Source organism: Rhodamnia argentea, chromosome 5 (genome assembly GCF_020921035.1).
Source record: "Rhodamnia argentea isolate NSW1041297 chromosome 5, ASM2092103v1, whole genome shotgun sequence".
Lineage (NCBI taxonomy): Eukaryota > Viridiplantae > Streptophyta > Magnoliopsida > Myrtales > Myrtaceae > Rhodamnia > Rhodamnia argentea.
Window position 1 is genome coordinate 7,508,010 of NC_063154.1, and position 15,771 is coordinate 7,523,780.

General features: G+C 38.8%; 1 protein-coding gene across 2 annotated transcripts; it reads right to left on the bottom strand.

Moving 5' to 3' along the window:
- Window positions 1-990: 990 nt before the first annotated feature.
- Window positions 991-11,138, bottom strand: LOC115751928 (zinc finger protein BRUTUS-like). 2 transcript variants are annotated; one of them, XM_030689948.2, is made up of 15 exons: window positions 10,945-11,138; window positions 10,673-10,914; window positions 8,451-8,660; window positions 7,346-7,540; window positions 6,890-7,260; window positions 5,731-5,956; window positions 5,419-5,587; window positions 4,092-5,330; window positions 3,772-3,940; window positions 3,477-3,695; window positions 3,228-3,365; window positions 2,340-2,574; window positions 2,190-2,249; window positions 1,427-1,498; window positions 991-1,342 (listed from the first exon to the last, which is right to left on the bottom strand). In XM_030689948.2, the coding sequence occupies exons 1-15, from the start codon at window positions 10,973-10,975 to the stop codon at window positions 1,202-1,204; spliced, it is 3,717 nt and encodes a 1,238-aa protein (XP_030545808.1). In that variant the 5' UTR covers window positions 10,976-11,138; the 3' UTR covers window positions 991-1,201. The 2 variants fall into 2 exon arrangements, with proteins under 2 accessions (XP_030545808.1, XP_030545801.1); XM_030689941.2 differs by having other exon boundaries at window positions 10,673-11,138.
- Window positions 11,139-15,771: the final 4,633 nt, after the last annotated feature.

Genomic DNA, 15,771 nt, shown 5'->3' on the forward strand with positions numbered 1-15,771 from the left:
TTAAATCGACAACAATTATATCACGACATACATGGTTTCTTTTTCATTGAGCCAATAATTTTCAAGCGCTTTTTTATTTGAAACTCGCTAGCGAAAAATTCAATTTTTTATATGGAATATTCATTTGAATAATAGAATGGATATGATTTGTAATTAGAGGTCGGAGATATTTTTTATGCATTTAGTAAAATTAGAGCAATTATAATATGTTACCCGTACTTTATAAGACTTAAGAATCAAGAATGCTGAATAATAATCATTTCTAAAAGACTATCTTTTGTTGAATGGGCAAATGCATCACCGAACTTCGACCAAAAAAAAAATGCATAACCGAACTTTTAATTTTTGTTTTGAAATTAACAAAATAAATAACACTAGGAAGATTTAGCTAATTTTAATTTGAGGATGAATCCTAACCCCCTTTTTGATCCACGAACAGGTAAGTTGGTGTTAATAATACATCGTACACATAACCTTTCCAAATTAGTTGAATAAATTCTATTGGCTATTGGTATGAAGGGACCCACCAGGCATTGACCTGGTTATACGACGGGACCAGGTGAGTGGACCAGGTGAGTGAACGGGACCAGGTGAGTGAACGGGACCTGCTTAGAGTTGAAAAGCCTTCACATCAAAATTGGAAAGCCTAAAAAAAGCACAATTATACTTTCATATTAATTATTTCACAAAAAATAAATAATTTAAAAATATTTTTCTAAAGAATTAATTATATTACTTTAAATAATTAATTAATAAAATGCATTTGCATTGTCAACAATACTTTACACTTGAACATTTTCACGAACGATGAAAAATATTTTTCGTTCATTCATTTTTACAATAGATACGAGTAATTATTTTTAGAAAAATATTTCCAAAATCTATTCATTCATTTTCTACGAAACAATTCATTATATTCTATGAAACAGACGGAGCCTTGCCGTCCAATTGAAATACATTAAGCTTGACTTTCTATTTCCACATTTGATGTGACTAAAACGAACACTTGGTCTTCTCCATTCCATTTTTGGCCTGATTGCATGATAGTCAAAATTTTGGCATGTATTAGCCTACACAAAAAGCAGGGACCACAGGGCCAGTTTCCTTGTCAACGCTATATAAATATGAAAGAGAGAAGGGAGACCTATGTACATTGCCACGTGAGAAAGACGGACGCCAAATACTCAAGCGAAATTTCCATCTAATGTGAGGTTGAGCAATGCGCAAACGATGTATCAACCTTAATCACGCGGGTGTTGTAGGATCCACAGAAACTACACTTATGGTATAACCAGTGGAACGGCGACATCCCCTTTTTACCGCAATCGTTGCACAGTATATCCTACATCGCCGAAAAGAGCAACTGAAAACAAGTAGACAAGCTGCACCAGCACAAAAGATCAAAGGAAACAGGAGAAATGTTTACCTGGCAGCGATCCCTGTATTCTACTGGAAGCACTTCTGAAGCTAGCAATGCATCAAGCATGCCAAAGTAAACCTAAACCACAATTGTAAACTGAATGAGAACCTGATAGTGTGTTCTAACCTTGCACAAAAGAGGTACCTTCCTTAACTTCAACTTACGACGCACGTGAGCACAAGTTTATATAGAAGGACAAATGTTGGATATTCAGATTTTAAGGTTTAATGTTATTTCTGCTTTCACTAAGACCATTACCCAAAAAGAGGCCTCCTATAGCGAAGAGATTCCAGCAACCAAAGACCAGCTAACTGCACAAGATTCACGTGATGGAAAAGTAAGAGAACTGAACTTCCCAGAATGCTTGCGAGCATTATGGTCCACCCCCAGCCTAATCATACAGTTGATACTTGACTATTGTTCAGATTGAAACTTGAGGATCTAGCAATCAAATTCCTCCGACACTTATTTATCATATGGTGACTTTTCTAATAACAAAAAGGGATTTTATTAGTCTATTAGGATCTTCTTTCCCCAAGCACAAGTCCAGTTAACATAGACTTAAGTGGCTTCCAACAACATTACTGAAAAACTTTGTCCAAGTCCTACAAGAAATGACCGAGAGGAACCATGATGGGACTTTTCTAAAGCATCTTTGAAAAACTTTATCCAAGTCCTAAAAGAAATAACTGAGAGGAACCACGACGGGACTTATCTAAAACAACATTCTTCAATGTCTAAAAGAGGATATAATAACCAATGTTCATACCGCCATATCTCCCAAGGATTTACTGCAAATTGGGCAGACATAGTGGCTGCATGTGTATGCCTGACATGACGAAGCATGATATTCAGTATCTTCAAAACCAACACTCAGACACCCAAATTAGACCTGAGCAGAGCCAAAGATGAGAGATACCTGGAAGCAAGCTGAATGCATGAAATGGCCACAGGGAAGAGCTTTCACAGTTGCACTCGATGTGAATAAAAAATCACAGCAGATTGGGCAATTTGTCTCCAAACCTTTTTCTCGGCACTTATGGTCAACCAGCTTTATCCCCAAACAGCAGTTGCAAGTCATGCAATGAAAAACATCGACCCCAAGACCCTTCCCAAGACGGCATAAATTACAAAAAGGGCAATGGTAAATTTTCCTGGAGGAATAAAGAAAATAAGATATTTTGGAGAGTGAATGTATTTTGCGCCTTGTGCCAAGGTTGTCCTCAGAGACAAAAGAGAATTAACAGAAATGATGCTACAGTAAAAACTCGGTAATTGAAACTCTCTGCTAGGTAACTGACTTAGCTTAGACACTTCGGACATACATGAAGTATCAGACTATATTTTTTAAAAGAATAATAACAACAACAGCAATGGATCCTCACAACATTATGCAAGCAAGATTCAAGATTGCTACAACATACACAGACATATTTAGGGAATTTGGGCTTTGCAGAAACTCAAACTTCATTTTGCAGCTCCCACCCAACTTGAAGGCTAAAGATTGAAAAAAAAGGTTTCCCAGGAGAACAAAAGATAATAGACCAACAAGAGAAAAAGATATCGTAGATCATCTTTCCTTGCCATAATCCACTTGCACATGACTCGTCACGTTTAATGTACTTTGGATAAGCAATTGAGACACAAATGCATGTGTGGAAAGAGAGAAAATTCGATTACAAACCTTCATAAAAAATGCAACTTCTTTAACATCATTGACCTATAATACAAAATGACTCACACACACACCCAAAAAAAAAAAAAAAAGACTCAGAGAAATCATTAATATCGTAGAAAGTGTCTGTACCTTTCATCATCAAAAAATTTGCAGATGCTACAGTAGTAGTTTGCCATTGAGAGACCATCGCATGAAGGTGTTGCACAAATTTTTCCGATTGGCTGAATCCTTAGGCAACGCATGCACATCATTTCAGCAGTGGCTTTCCTACACTTCGATTTAACACAAGTTTAAGAGCGAGATCATGAGAAGCTTGTGAGCACTCAAGTGTGCAATATAGAACGTCCTAAGATGGTACACAAAGTTTTATGAAGCCACCTGTCCATGGTATGGTCACTGACATTATCATGGCAGAACCTGCATGTATACAACTTGTCACAGCAGGCAGCACGAAGCTTGCAGTTTCTCTTGTAATGCTCACAACCGAACACTTGTTTCTCTGAATCTCGAAATGATGGACAACGTCCTAGAAGTTCATCGCTTGTAGAATTTTCAGCAACAGGTTCAGGTATTTTTTGTTGAGCGGCTATCCAGCGACTGCACAGCCAATCATGTCAGAAAAAGGGGAAGCTAATCAATAGATGAAGCCCACATGTTGGCATTGAAAACAAACCTGGTCATCAGATGTTGGATAAGATATGCCTTTCTTCTCGGGTCAAGAGTTGAATCCCTAGAAACTTTTCTTATCTCTGATTCAAGTTCACTTTGATTCATTCGGAAGATATCCTTCCATCCAGGCTTGAATGTTTCACTACGATCCAAGCTTCCACAAAAACCAGCACCTAAGAAGTGTGGATACAATGCAATTTGGAATTATGAATACCTAAGTCCCAATTTGGTGATACAGCAGAAGAATGTTAACTGCAGGAACTCGGAGCTGCTGCATAAGCAAGAAGCACATTCACAACAGAATAGTAAAAGCTCACAATATACCAAGAGACGAGCTACTCTCCGATGAAGCTGTATGCAAAGTTGTAGCAGCAACTCCCTCCCACCATTCATTAAGCCATTCACTGAACATGGTGTTTTTAGTTGCCTGCTTCCACGTGTCCATCATATAGTTTTGCTCCTCCTGGGTGAGAGCAGAAGTCACCCATGGCAACATAGACTGGAGAATCTCCGCACCCATAGTACCAATTATCCTGCCAACTAGCTTTTCTTGTTCCTCAACTGAAAAATATATGTCAAATAATGGCCATAGCTCAAGTTCTTCACGAAAAATATGTTGATCCAGAGAAACCTTGATGGATCTGCACATGCCTTGAAGTTTGGTGGCAAGCTCAGTGTACTTACTCATGGTCCCACGGTGATAAATAGACACAGAGTTTCTTCCATCCGAATTATCTGACAAAAGTTCACTGTTCAAGCATTCATGACATTGTGCGAGCTCTGAAAGTGTAGCCGAAATATCTTCAAAAAGTTTCTCTTCCTGCTTATGGTCTAAAGTGTACGAGTGACTCACATTGTGAAGAGTCTCTCTGGATTCTATAGCAGGAAATACTATATCATCCTCTGCATTACTATGGGCTTTATATAAGCCCCGCAATAATTGGAATCTACCAGTGAACTCCCTCAGGAAAGTGCCATCACAGTTCTTAAGTCTTCCAGATTCAACATCCAGATACTCTAAGTCCTTGCGAATGGCTTTATGAAATTTAAATATGTTGTCTATGGGACGATTAGCATTTCCAACTTCGGCAGAGCAAATATCCGTTTCCCAGTTAAAAAGACTGCACTTGAGGGATGGAGCACATTTGTCAAAAGATGAGGACCACAGAGCTTTTGTTGATTTTGCAGCAGCAAGATAACCTACTCCAAGCTTATTAGAATTCACTCCTAACTCAGGTACACAAATTCGGTCATCGCCAGACATCGCATGGCTACATCGAAGTCCTCTAATTTGATGAGCATCATTGTCTCTGTGACAAAGTCTGTTGCCTCGCTCGATTAGTCTTTCACAAGTATGTGCCTCATCTTCACAACCAAGTGAAGTTGATACATCAGCATATGACAATGAAATGCACCTACAAAATAGACCATCTCTCTCCATGCTGCTCCCTAACAATCGTTTGGCAGGACATCCAGTTGCACTAGAAGACAAACACTTTTGGGAATGGCCTTTCCATGCCCAACCAGAAAAAAGTGTAACTAGCGCAGAATCCGATGATGGAGCTGCAGCCAAAAACTCTGCAAGTTACAAATAGGCTAGACATACCAAAAAGAAAGCTTGAAGAGCAAATTTTGCTCAAGGGTGGTGTACCTGCCATATGCATATTCTGAAGAAATGACTGTGCTTCTTCTTCGCTCAGGGATCCAATCAGCCACGGTAAGACTGACTCAATTAATCTCAGTGGCATCAAGCATAAGCTCTGGTACAGAAGTTCTTGCTGCTGCTTGGGGCTGAAATGCTTTCTGGCTAAAGGTAGTACCTGGGAAAGTGATATTTAGATACCCATTTTGGAAAACAAATGACCATTTACATATACAAGCTATACCGTCTTCGATAAATTGATCTGAGATAAAATGTCCTGTCTATGGGATATTTTAGGTCATCTAAAGATAGCATGCACACCTGAAGTTCCTCATTCTGGAAGTGCTTCTTGATGGAGTCTATCATCTGATCAGCGTGCAAGCACAACTCTGTATTAAATTCAGCAGAAAATGAGTTGGCCCCATCAGTCTGAATACTTTCGATCAAACACCTAAGCCGATCAAATTGTATCTCTCCATCGGCATGCTCCTCAGCAAAAGAGAGTTCTATATCTACAGCTGGGAAGATAACTTTGTCCTCAGCCATGCTGCATTTTAAAAAGGAAAGCTTAAAATCTGCAGAAGACAATACAGCCAAAAGAATATTCAAGGTGAAAGGAAAATTCTAACAGCTGAATTTTAAGAACATTGTTCTGTAAGAAACCACTAAAGTTAGTCAGCAAGAGAAAGTAAGCTAGGAACAGCAAGAGACTGATGCAGAAGAACAAAAACAAAATTTATGCCTTTCTCTCAGAAACAAACATTGTCTGTTGCTATAATTACTCCTAGGGATCCTTAATGATAAGTGCAAAATTAACGATTAAGCCGCAAGTAAGGCGACAGCATTAGCATTAACAGGACACTTTTGATAGTGAGGATTTTGGTATGAGTTGTGTATAGCTGATGAGCTTCTCAGTTTGATGTTGATGGATATACGCATATATCTTTTGATGGATATGCAATAATGTCTTTTGATGGTTATAGAGAACTCTAATATCGTAACCAGGTGATCTTTTTACTAAATATATATGAATGTATACATTTTGATATCAGGTTGAATTATGGCTACTTGAGGTTGCGTCTTTTGGGTGAAATGACGGCCATGTCATTGCCCCATTCTTGTAAGAATCGGGGTGTGACATATGTTGCTCATAGGTTTCTCAGGGAAAAAAAAAAAATCTCTCTCGACTCCACAAAGCAGCTGTTCAAGCATCCAAATTTTCTCTGGGGAAAAACCTCCACTGCAACAACAGAGCACCAGTTACAAGGAAATACAGCTTACAAAATTCTTTTCTATCCTGAAATATAGGCCATGAGATATTTTAATAGCTGAAAGCTTTGACCAAGTACAAAAAACCCTGGCAACCAAATCCAGTCTTCTAAAATATGTTTTCTGAGATGAGATTCAACAATTACTGAGACCCCATAGCACCCCATCAAGAACTATAAGCATACTAATATCAGATAAAAGACCACCATACCTGTGAAATATACAAACTTCGGCAATAAAACGCAGCTTCTTGTTGAAGGCAGATAAATCAGAAAAACCTTCAGAAAATTGTAGTCTTCTGGCTGCCTCAGCTATGTCATTCAACTCTCTTCTTATTGCATTATGCCAAAACAAGATTTCATCTATAGGATGAATCATAACAGAATCAGCAGGATCAAGTTTCACCTCTCCAAATTTCCTTTTACCGCTCTTTGAAGATTTAACTGCACAGTCATCATTCTCAGCCAAATTGCTCAACGAGTTAGATTCACAGACTTGCAATGATGGGACATAGTAAGAACTGTTCCCGTTACTCTTACTAGAATCATGCATTTTCACCCCTTCAATCCAGGAAAAGATAACCTTCATTGAGAAAATTTAATGTCAGCCAATATTCATTTTTCTAGAAATTATGAAGAATATGGCACCCCCCTCAGGTAATTTTCACCTGTTGAAGAAGCTTTTCTCCAGGGAGTATCTTACGCAAGCATTCAAGCATATCCTCATATTCCTCAGGTGATACAGAAGAGGAGAACCAGGGAAGAAACTCGGCCATCATGTTAACAGGGATGCTGCACAGAAACTGCCATACTAATGATGCCTGTTCGTCAAAGGAAAACTTCTCAATAAGCAAAGGGAAGACCTGCAACAGCCAACGCAAGTCAGAAATACTAGCATTGTAGTTCCAAATACAAAGTAAATTTTAGAGCAAACTGAAGAAGAGCCACGGAGACAATGAAAACGCATTAAAGAGCATTTACATCAAATAGTAACCTCAAAATGGCATGATCTTATCATTTTTTAACAGTTCATAAATTCATGTCAAGATGTTGGTCAATTCTGCTTGTTGCAAGACAATGGTTCAGGCAAAACTTTTCCAACGAGCTTTAAAATTAAAAAGCATTTAAAGATGGTTTTCCAGAAAAAAATCTCGAATTGCACAAAAAAAATCAAAACATTTCCACAATAGTTATCCAGTTATATCATAAAAAGAATGCCTAGCAAATCCCCTTTCAGAAAAAGAGAATGCTTAACAAATCCTTCGCCCTTTCACAATGCCAGTTCCAAACAGAAAACTGATCAGCCAAAACAAAAACATGAATCCTTTTGTACTAATTATCCAATCTTTAATATAAAAGAGAGAGTTCATAAAACAAACTACATTAGTATTACTTCTTTTGTGGAATGGGACAAGGCTTAAGGAAGAAGACACGACAACCAAGGAAGCAGTACTGACAAGGAACATATTAAAATTACATTCTTCTCCCCTCTCCTTTACGTCACAGACTGAACCTAAAAAAGTTAGTCATGCCGAGAGAAAGTAGTTCCCAAAAACCCTGAGATTGACCGCATCAAAATTGGTCTTCCTAAAAATTGCATGGGCAAGCCATCAACAAAAAGCTTGCAGTACACATTTAGAAATAAGACTAAAGAATAAAAGGAAAAAAGAAAACAGAAGGATATCAAATAGGTAAAGAGCACAAATGAATAATCTCAGAAATAATACATTACATGGCTACTCTAAAATGGTGATGCATCAAGGACAGAGAGACCTGTTCCTCCTCCTTGGACAAGTGCTGGCTAATTGATGTTTGAAGAGCTCCCACGCATGAGGCCAATTCCCTCCTGTACTGTTCTTCATTTTGCATTTGTGAGTTCAACAACTCAAACAACTGATCGAATAAAATACCCTCTCCTTCGTGTTCTAGGGAGTAAGTCCTGGCCACGTTCTTCACACGTATATCGAGAGCCGGAAATATGACCTGCAATTAAACTGCAAACATCACCAGTGCGTGCTGTAACTTCAGAAGCAATATCTCAATCCATAATCTCATATAGAGCAGCAAAGAAAGGCAAATGGAAAGAGGAAAGACCACAAACCAAGAAGATTATTGATAGTAAAAAATCAATATTAAACTCAGGAGAATATGAATGCAGCCTCTATGCCTCCACAGAGACCCCAGTTTCAATTAAGTGTCCTCTCCGCATAGCAAAAGAACCTTCATGACAATGTTAAAGTTGCATGAGAAGCCTTGCCATGTCAGAATAGTCCTTTGTCAAGTCTAATGTGGCCTAAGTACTTTTACGCTTGTTGACCTTCCTTTCAAATCTTTTTGCACCATCCACTTGGAACAAGATGAAGCATAAGCAAATTAAGGGCAGTTAACTACGTGTATCACACAGAAGTACTGAGTAAGTAGAATATTGTCAGTACTTTTATACACCGGGTCCATAAGGACAGGGTCAAAGGATCTCATCAATCTGACATCATTCACAATCAGTACTTGGAGTGTATCGGCTTAGGGAGACTATTCCACTCTGAACTTATCCCCTAGTTCGGGGGGGGAATGTGAGACCTTCAGATTGGCATACTTACCTTATAAGGTGACACAAATACCAACACAAGTGCTTCTAAGAAGCTTCTATCTTTTCTCTAGTTTTTTCTATATCCAGTATTGTATGGACTAAGTAAATATGTTTGTATTGTTAGGTGAAACTATGAAATTTTCTCCAGACATAACTTAATTCCTTTCTCCTTTGACAAGATATTTTTCAATCACCTTTGGTGTTACTGTGCATTTTAGAGTTTCCATCGTGTATATTCCAGCTTCCTTGCGCTTTAACTTATCTGATAGTAATCTGTAACTTTACTTTGATTATCATTTCATATCATTCTTCTTTCAAATCTCAGCCCTGTGAAAGGGTACGATTACATCTATGAGCTGCGAAAGAAAATTAAACTTTATGGAGTTAAAACATGCAAAATGTATGTCACTCATGCAAGAGGTGGTCAACTTGGTTGCAGAATGTTTCTCACTTTAGGAAATTTCGTCAAAAGCAAAATCTGTATTGCCCAGAAGGAAACCTGAACCAAAATAAGAAAACAAGTGCCAAGTTCTCAATGTCCAAGCAAATGAGCATTTCGAGATGAGGTGGTGTGTGGTAGAGTACATATTTCTCGGCATCATACATGTATCCGATTTTTAAAGATTCACTCGTATATATACCTTGGGATTGATGTTCTAGCATAGTTGTGGAACTTAATGCAGTTCGACAGGGATTTTCTTAGCTAGGGATAGGGGCCACCAAAAGTAATTTGTGCATTAGATGCTTCCACTTGCCATCTAAAACATCGCATCCCCTCCATCCTCTGGCAAGGGGTTGCAAAGAACTCCACGAGAATTTGATTTTAGACTCGTTCACAAAAGCAAAATAAATGCATGAAGGGGCAGTTCTCAACATTTCTGAGAGCTACTTCTATGATATCCCTGCTGCTGGTATTGCGAATATGTAGTAAGCTGAGTCTCCAGGACATTCCTTTCCTCGATTTCTAAACCTGAGCTAGTGCTTTTCGTTTTCGCTTATTGGCTCTGTAACCACAAGGCGAAAAGAAAAGCTTAAAGCTTCCTCAGAGTAGGTTACTATGTGAACAAAATAGTCAGTAGGATTAGCCAAACTCAATTCGAACCCCACAGCATATGAATGGAGGAAAGATTTACACGATACATAGTCTAAGCATAATAAGATGCCACGATCTAAACCATCGCCATTCAGTCACAAGCCGTGCGCTAGGACAAGTGGAACAGTTTATTTGCTGAGCAGCGAAGCCAAGGAACCACAAGTGCGTAACTACTCCAATTCGACGACTTCCATTTAAATCAATCCGATCAGCACGAATACTATAAAATGACTAAAGAAAGACAAAATCAAACCCCGCGAACTAAGTCTCGCGTTCAAACAGCCAAAAGGAGCAAAATGATGGCAATGCAGCTACCTCGTCCTCGGCATCGCAATGGTGCTTGTACATTGCGCGAAGAAAACGACACCTCTCCGACAGAGGACCGATGCCGCCTCCACCGGCGGCGGCGGTGGCGATGGCCGTGGCGGCTCGGTGGAGGCGATCGAGCTCGGTCCTGATGGCTCTGTGGAAGAAGAGGAAGATCAAGATCGGCGACTTCAGGACCGACTTCATCGAAGGTGCGGATTGGGCGGCGGGGTCGGCAGGTACGGCCACCGTGGCCGAGGCACCTCCGCCGCTTCCGCCCGCGGGCTGAATCCCGGCCAAAGGAGCCGCCATGTTTCACATGCGATAGAACTTGACGTGATCGATGGATGGCTATCTACTGAGAGGAGACATTTTCGACGTCTCTGGGTGCTCCTGTCTCCTAGTTTTTGTCTGCCGTTTTTCCTCTCCTGCTTCCTTTTCTGTGGCTTCTCTCTCTCTCCCTGCGAGAAACCGACGGTAGGAACAACGGGTACAAATAAAAGAATGGTAAAATAAATGCATAACAGCATTTTTTTTTTTTTTTTTTGGAATGGAAATGCATAACAGCATTGAAAGTCTTCGAATTTATCACGCAAAGTATAATTAAATTCTAATTTTAAAAAAAAAAAGTATAATTGAGCCCTAAAATTCTATCATGAAAGTAGTTCTGAAACTTTCAAAATGTGGAGTCAAGTCCTAAAATTTATCGCGAAAGTGCAATCGAATCCTAAAATTTATTAAAAATACAATCAAGTATTGAAACTTGTTAAATTTTTTAAGTCAAGCCCTTTCATCCATTGCACATTTAAAAAATTTTTAGGACTCGATTGCACTTTTCAAAAAAATTAGAACTTAATTGCACTCTCGTGACAAGTTTTAAGACTTCCGACGCACTTTTCCCTTAAATAAATAGAGTCATTGTCCATTTTAAGAAGCTTATCAATTCCACTGACAAAAAAAAAAACAAAATTATATCCCGTAATTGAAAATTAATTACATAACAAGATTAAGAGGGTATTCCACAATTTTGAACTTTCTACCATTAGTATAAGAATTAATCCTTTTGGGCTGTCCTTTCTAACATAGTATCAAAACAATTTTTTTTTTGTTGTTGGACTTTTTAACTGCTAGATGCTAATACTGTAAAAAAGAAAGTCATGGAGTACTAAAAAATTTCATGAGATGACTGCCGTGGTTCAATTCTAAGTTCAGGTAGCTCAAGCTTGTGTATCGAGACACGGTTGCGACCTCGTACGAAGTCGGATGAATGTGGGCAGGATGTTGGGCGCTAGCATTTAGTGTATATTTTGGTATTTCACATCCATTATGTCCAACATATTACTGAAACAACTCTTTTAAAACACAGTCATGAATGTTTTCTTTATCAGCCAGCCAGCTTTAGAAGATTAACTTGGTCCGAATTCTGAAAATTGTCGACTCATTTCGAAGATATATTGGCCACATTCCGTGTACATCATAGTATATGTTTCCGAACAAGAAATTACCGATGCTTCTGTCATAGTCTCAAGGATATAAAATTTCAAGATCTACACACCCAAGTCACGACAAAAAGGTAAATTGGATTTTCTAAGTTTGCATCCGAATTCCTGTCGGTATCGGAATGTGAAATAGATTTATATTCTCGATATCCTCCTTCTTCGCCTGTAAGTTGGACCATATATAATGAAAAAGCCAAACGTCGATGAATAAATAGACATCGATCGGTCGTTCCTAGACCACCGTTCGCTTGGAAAAACCTCTAGATTATCAAGAAAAAGCTTCATAACAAACATGGATTATTAGTTGCTCATTAGAGGAGGACCCATACCACAAACCTACCATCCAAAAGGGTGAGATGGAACGGCAGATTAAACAATTTGCGCGAGCGTGTCATGCTCGGGTTTGGCACTCACTCATCAATAAAAAATCACAATTTTATTTGTCCTAACAAATGTGGTTGCTCCACCATCAATGCAAGTTGCCACTAACCGTGTAAATAAGCTCCAAAAGTAGACCCACCTTCACTTTTCTATGGCATCTTTCCCTAATGCATCTCTTCCTTGGAAAGATCATGCAGCCTCCAGTCTTTCTTTTAGTACCCTTTTGCACAATAGACTAAAACGAGGAAGATCATTAATAGACGCACTTCATGACGAGAATAATGTTAACGGGGTATTTCATGGGGTCCGGAGGTAATTTACTGAAAGTCGACCCTTTTATCATCAAAGAAGATGATAAGATACGAACCCAGTAGAGCTATCACGTGAAATCAATTGAGTAGAGAATTTAATCCTATTAACAAGATCGACCCAATGAAATCTCGGATTGTGAATATCGTGGCCCTACTTTAAAAATCTGAATGCAACAATCTTCTCATTTAAGGCTGCTTTGACCAATTGTGAGGTGGAAAGTGGGGAAAAGGGATTGGTGTTCTAATTAGAAAAAAGTTGGAGACCACCAGCCACTATCCAACTTAGATCATTGATTAATATTGGGAGGCCACAAATGGTATGCACGCCTTTATCTTCAAACATAGGAAAGTGGCCACGAGCCATGATTTCGTGATAATCACGAAGTAGTGGGAGAAACTTCTGGGCGATCTCTTGTCCAATTAGACAATACACAACCAGTAATCACCATCATTAAAGATTGTTTCTTTATCTAGGCGCTGTGTAAAGAGAATATCCGTTGTCCCCTTTCGTTAGGCTCCCTCGTTCTCGCCCTTTCTGCAATGCGTTCGAGACTGGTGGCATTAGAATTAGGTCTCTTATCCAGAATCTGAACTCAAGTCTTTTAGGGGTAAAGAAAGGGAGGGAGGAAGAAGAAGATTCCAGCTGAGAGCCAGAAGCGAAGAGGAGTACCAACAGACTAGATTGGTCCAACTCTAACTAACGATGAATAGGTGGGCTTGAAGTCCATGAAAGATGTGCCAAAGGGAGGAGAATTACCGAAAAGTTTTAAACTTATTGTAATTGTGTCAATTCAGTTTTAATTTTTTTTTTTTCAATTTCAATCATAAACCTTTTGCATTTGTAGCAATTCAATCCATTTGACCAATTTAAGGTGACGTAGACATTTTTAATAGTAATTTAAATAATTTTTTAATAATTTTTTTTTCATTTTTGTCCACGAAGGCCTTGCTTGCTTGTGCCAGATTTAGCAAGGACATCGTGGTCCTCACTAGATTTGGGCTAGGATACGCGTGCCCTCACCCTTGCCGATCCTAAGTGGAGGGGGGAAAACAAACTAAAGAAAAGAAAAGAAAAAAAATTATAAAAAATTATAAAAAAATTCAAAATATTACTCAAATATCACTAAAAAAAATTGCATTAGCGTTGCTAGTACCACGTAAGTGCCGGCCTTTTAAATGGACTAAATTGGAAAAAAAATATTCAGCATCGAATTGAGAAAATAAAATGTTTAGGGCTGAATTGAAATAATTGCAGCAGATTTTAAAGTTTTTTTGATAATTCTCCTGCCAAAGACAGGGAGTGGCGATGGTGGATGAGTGCGATTGCAATACCGAGAAGAAAGTGGGAGTGAATGAAGGAGGAGAGAGCATGATTTTGTCTGTGACTGAAAACAGATAGCTGTGTTACTGACGCTGCGCACGTAGGTGACAAGATAATGTTGGGAGTTGAGTCATGTGCCTCTTCTTGGGGTTCCCTTGGTAGCTAACACCGACGTTACATCAAGAAATGAGAATGCAGCTTAAGGAAGTCTGTCACCAGCAAAACAGAAGCAAGTAAATCAGACAAAGAAGATGAAGGCTCGAGATCCCAATTCGGGCCACATCCCCTAGCCTGCTCCAGGCACAAGAATGGAATAGCTTGCTCGCTCAATGCTCATTCGCCTAAAAATGGTTCTGCTGGCCCATGCCCTAGGGGCACAAATTCATTTCCGACCGCCTCGGTCACCGGCGGGCCGATCAAAGCTGCTAGGTTCATTCATGTCTTGGTGGGTCTAGTGTTAAGGGTTGAGAGCATGCATGGATCCACGCAAGGAGGAAAAAAACAAAACTTGATTAGTGTATGATAATGGTGGGCGAGTATCTAACTATGTTGGAAATATGTATCGGTTCGAGCATGAAGATAAATCTTTTCCTGTGTTAGCAATCATCATTTGGATTTTCAATCATTCTCTGTTAGCCAAATTCTCTTTGACCGCGGAGGCGAGATGAAATCAGCTTTTAAACACGGCCTGAGCACGGTCGATCAGCAAAATCCCTGTGGAGATTAAGCGTTCAAGCTCTCTGTTTCACGAGCGTATTGCCACGTAGGAGAAGCAGGATTTTATGGTATTTCACCATGACGACATAAATCGTATGGTTGACGTCACCCGAACTTCAGATCCATCGACTTGGACCTCAGATTCGTCTTTGCGTGTGCGGAGGCTATTTTGCTTGGTCAAAAAGCATGCATGCATGCAAACGGTAATTCGCTTCCGCGTTCGATGTCTTTCATGCCACTTTTGACTTTTGGACTTGGCTAAACTACGACTAACAAGTTTGATTGTGCGTGTGTGTATATATATATATATATATATATAAGACGCTATATGTTCCTACATATATTATACATATATATATCCCATACATATGTATGTCGCGATCAATCATGAACTATTTTACGAATGTTAATTCAATTATGAATTTTTTAATTTTACCAATTTAATATTAAAAATTTGCCCGCAATTTCAAATCATTTCAATTAATTTTCATCGAAAATCGTTGATATGACGATTTAGTTATAATAGGTCGTCTTATGGGACGCACAGTCACTTCAGCGATTTTCGATGAAGATTGGTTAGAATGACTATATTGAAATTTCGTGTAGAGGTTTAGGACTATATTGGTAAAACTGAAAAGTTTTGGATTGAATTGGCATCCCCGCAATGGATATAATACTGATTGAGTAATTTTTCCGGTTAAAATGGATCGTAAAAAACTTACAGATTTGAATACCAGAACTTTGGAAATTTTGATTGAGAATAGTTTGGTGTTATTTTCTATCTTTATCTTTGGTCGGTCGGACGTGGGTGTTACTTTGGAATGTATGTATTTGTGTAGCATGTCCCACATGAAAAATTAAATATAATTGAATATAAGC

Bases quoted from the DNA above. Each gene is read 5' to 3' on its own strand.
- LOC115751928 (XM_030689941.2), bottom strand. From the start codon at position 10,975: ATGGCGGCTCCTTTGGCCGGGATTCAGCCCGCGGGCGGAAGCGGCGGA. The intron at 5,588-5,730 runs GTGTGCATGCTA...TCACTTTCCCAG, and splicing joins TCCAGAATGAGGAACTTCAG to GTACTACCTTTAGCCAGAAA. The intron at 5,331-5,418 runs GTACACCACCCT...TTTTGGCTGCAG, and splicing joins TCAGAATATGCATATGGCAG to CTCCATCATCGGATTCTGCG.